This window comes from Solanum tuberosum, unplaced genomic scaffold, assembly GCF_000226075.1.
Source record: "Solanum tuberosum cultivar DM 1-3 516 R44 unplaced genomic scaffold, SolTub_3.0 contig00154, whole genome shotgun sequence".
Classification (NCBI taxonomy): domain Eukaryota; kingdom Viridiplantae; phylum Streptophyta; class Magnoliopsida; order Solanales; family Solanaceae; genus Solanum; species Solanum tuberosum.
Genome location: NW_006240569.1, coordinates 700 through 4,449, shown reverse-complemented (window position 1 = coordinate 4,449; position 3,750 = coordinate 700). Strand labels below are relative to the sequence as shown.

At 38.8% G+C, this 3,750-nt stretch overlaps 1 protein-coding gene across 1 annotated transcript; it reads left to right on the top strand.

The window, feature by feature from the left end:
- The first annotated feature begins 183 nt into the window (after positions 1-183).
- Positions 184-2,703, top strand: LOC102606312 (uncharacterized). The gene is made up of 2 exons (XM_006367983.2): positions 184-2,257; positions 2,356-2,703. Exons 1-2 carry the CDS (start codon positions 394-396, stop codon positions 2,496-2,498), a joined length of 2,007 nt encoding a protein of 668 aa, XP_006368045.1. The 5' UTR covers positions 184-393; the 3' UTR covers positions 2,499-2,703.
- The last annotated feature ends 1,047 nt before the right edge of the window (positions 2,704-3,750 follow it).

The window sequence follows — 3,750 nt, the reverse complement described above, 5'->3', positions numbered from 1 at the left end:
TTTTAACTTTTATACTTTTATCCCATATTTTTTACCTCAAAATACCTAAAATTTTACTAAAATATATGAGAAGTCCCTTTTTTTAATTGGAGACTTGTGAGGCATTCTCACCTCATTTTTCCGTTATATGAAGGAAGGTAGAGAGTGTGTATATATATGGAGAGAGATAAAAGATGAAAATGGGTAAGTGAGGACGCTGTAGTTGAAAATGAGCGTTGACGCAGTTATGGAAGTAAACCCTATTCCTACTGAAAGGGAAACCAACTTTATACATTATCATTCTCTTCATCCGCCGTTTTCTTTCCCTCTCTCTTTCTTTCTTTCCAAATCCGAACTTTCCTCAATCCTTCAGCTTTTTCAACATCTTTTTTGCTTTCTTATTGATTTGCTGCTATGGGGAAGCCTACTGGGAAGAAGAAAACTCAAATCATATCTGCAAATGTCAAACATGGCACTTCTAAAGCATTTGATGAAGATACTGCTGTATTCATCACTATGTCTCAAGAATTGAAGGAAGAAGGGAACAAGCTTTTTCAGAAGCATGATCATGAGGGGTCTATGTTGAAGTATGAGAAGGCTCTTAATTTGCTTCCACCTAATCATATTGATGTTGCTTATTTGCATACTAATATGGCTGCTTGTTATATGCAAATTGGTCTTGGTGATTACCCAAGAGCAATAACTGAATGTAACTTGGCACTTCAAGTTGCTCCGAAGTATACTAAAGCTTTGATGAAGAGAGCAAAGTGTTATCAATCATTGAATAGGCTTGAATTGGCTTTAAGGGATGTTAACCTTGTTTTGAGTATTGAACCCAATAATTTGACTGCGCTTGATATTGCAGGGGCGTTGGAACAGAAAGGTGTAAAAATTGAAGAATTGGAAGTTGTTGTTGAGCCTCCGGTTTCTACTAAGGTTGTAAAATCTACAAAGAAGAGTAACAAATTTGACAGAAAGAAGGTTGAGGAAAACAAGGTGGTTGTGGAGGAGAAAAGAAGTGTTAAGGAAGAAAAGATAGTGACAAGAACAGTCAAATTAGTATTTGAGGAGGATATTAGATGGGCACAGTTACCAGTGGATTGTAGTATTAGACTTGTGAGGGACATTGTTCTCGATCGATTCCCAAACTTGAAGGGTGCATTAATCAAGTATAGGGATCAAGAAGGTGACTTGGTTACTATAACCACCACTGATGAGCTTAGGTTGGTTGAATCATCTGCTGCTTCTCAGACTTCTTTAAGACTCTACGTTGTACAAGTTACGCCAGATAAAGAACCTGTATATGAGGGAATGAGTGGTGAAGAAGATATGAATTCCAGCAGTTACAAATCAACTATAGTCACAGATGATGGGCATCTGGAGAAAGAAAGGCAACTGAATAAAGGGACAACTTGTGTTGAAGACTGGATCATCCAATTTGCACGGCTGTTCAAAAATCATGTTGGCTTTGATTGCGACCCATATCTGGATCTTCATGAGATAGGTATGAAACTCTACTGTGAAACTATGGAAGACACTGTTACAGGTGAAGAAGCACAAGAGCTTTTTGGAATTGCTGCAGCTAAGTTCCAAGAGATGGCAGCTTTGTCTTTGTTTAATTGGGGAAATGTTCATATGTCCAGAGCAAGGAAGCGTGTATACTTTACTGAAGATGGCTCTCGGGAGTCTCTGTTGAAACAGGTTAAATCTGCATATGACTGGGCTGAAAAAGAATATGAAATGGCAGGAAGTAGGTATGGAGAGGCTCTTAGGCTCAAGCCTGATTTCTATGAAGGCCTTCTTGCACTTGGTCAGCAGCAGTTTGAACACGCAAAACTCTCCTGGTACTATTTGATTGGAAGCAAAGTTGAGTTAGAGACGGGGACTTGTGCAGAGATCTTGGAGCTGTATAACAAGGCTGAGGATAGCATGGAAAGAGGAACAGAAATGTGGGAGGAGATGGAAGAACAACGTCTTAATGGACTCTCCAAAAATGATGAATATAAAGCTCTATTGCAGAAAATGGGATTGGATGGTCTACTTAAAGATAAACCAGCCGAAGAATCTGAGGAGCAAGCTGCAAACATGAGATCTCAGATTTACCTCTTATGGGGTACCATGCTCTACGAACGTTCCGTGGTGGAATTTAAGCTGGGACTACCAACTTGGGAAGAATGTTTGGAGGTTGCAATGGAAAAGTTTGAGCTAGCTGGAGCATCTCAAATTGATATTGCGGTTATGATAAAGAACCACTGTTCCAATGAAACTGCTCTTGAAGGTAAAATATGAACAAAATTTTTTCTTTCTATTTTACATACATTTTATGCTGAATTAAGTGATATATTTCCTTGCCATCTTGCACCTGTTCCTTTCCAGGTTTTAAGGTCGATGAGATAGTGCAGGCATGGAAAGAGATGTATGATACTAATAGGTGGCAGACTGGGGTGCCAGCTTTCAGGCTAGAACCATTATTCCGTCGCCGAGTTTCAAATCTCCACACTGTATTGGAAAATCTTTGAGTTACAATATCTGTGATTGATCATTACATGGGAGCAAAGGATATCTGTCATTACCTCTCAATTTTGTGTGGCTGTATGTTGCCAAGTCAATGGGTCAGTCTGCTTTTCCATTTTCTTGGTTTTTTACAATAAGTTCATCTTTTGCATGCTAGTATTGCTAAATTTTGTGAGAGGAAGTTGAAGCACATTACAGTTGTGGTATGTTATGTTGCTCTCTATGCAGTCATCCTTAAATTTATTATGCAGAAAACATAAGTATATTCAAATTGTAGGGAAGGTAAAGAGAACAGAATATTTCAAAGATGCATATTAATTGCAGTAGAATGTCATTTTATGGCAAAGTTTTTCTGTCTTAATTAAAACATTTATCACCTAGCATCCAAGGATGTGACTTAGTGGTAAATGAAGTGGGCTTAGACCCATGAGGTCTCAGGTCCAAATTCCAATAGAGACAAAAACAAGTGATGATTCTTTTTCATATCTGTCCTAGACTTGGTGGACAAAGTTACCTGGTACCATATCTTGTGGAATTATCAAAGGTGCATGCAAGCTGGGTCTGACACCACAATTATAAAAATATAATCACCTAATTAGAACTAGTTATCATGATTGTTATCAAAAGTCTTTTGAGTGACTGTTCTTGCCTGGTTGAGGATTTGTCATGCAGTCATTTCATTTACCAGTCAAAATGTTTATCTAGCTGTCATTTTGAACAGGTCTCAACATAGAATCAGACTAGGGTGAGCATTCGGTACTTCGGTTCTTTCGAACTTCGGTTTGGTATTTTAGTTTTCGGGTTTTCAATAGTGTGTACCGAATACCGTACCAAACTAATTCGGTTCCTCAGTATTTATTTAAATGAAACAGCTAATGGAAGTGCCAAACATCCAGACCCTTGCTATCATTCTTGGGTGTGGTGTAGGTAATCTGCCCACAGAGTATACCTAGGGATGCCTTTAGGCAGAAAAACATAAGGATGTGGAGATTTGGGATAGCATTATAGAGAAAGCTAACAAGAAGTTGGCTCAGTGGAAAGCCCAGTATCTTTCACTAGGAGGAAGGGTCACACTAATCAACTCAGTGTTGGACTCGCTTCCCACCTATGTGATGTCTCTATTTCCTATACCTGCAATTGTGATTAAGAAGCTAAACAAATTGAGGAGAGACTTCCTATGGAAAGGCAACAAGGAAAGGGCATGATAGGGTGGCAACCTTTTTGTGTGAAGTGGAGAATTTCGCTGGCACCACAATG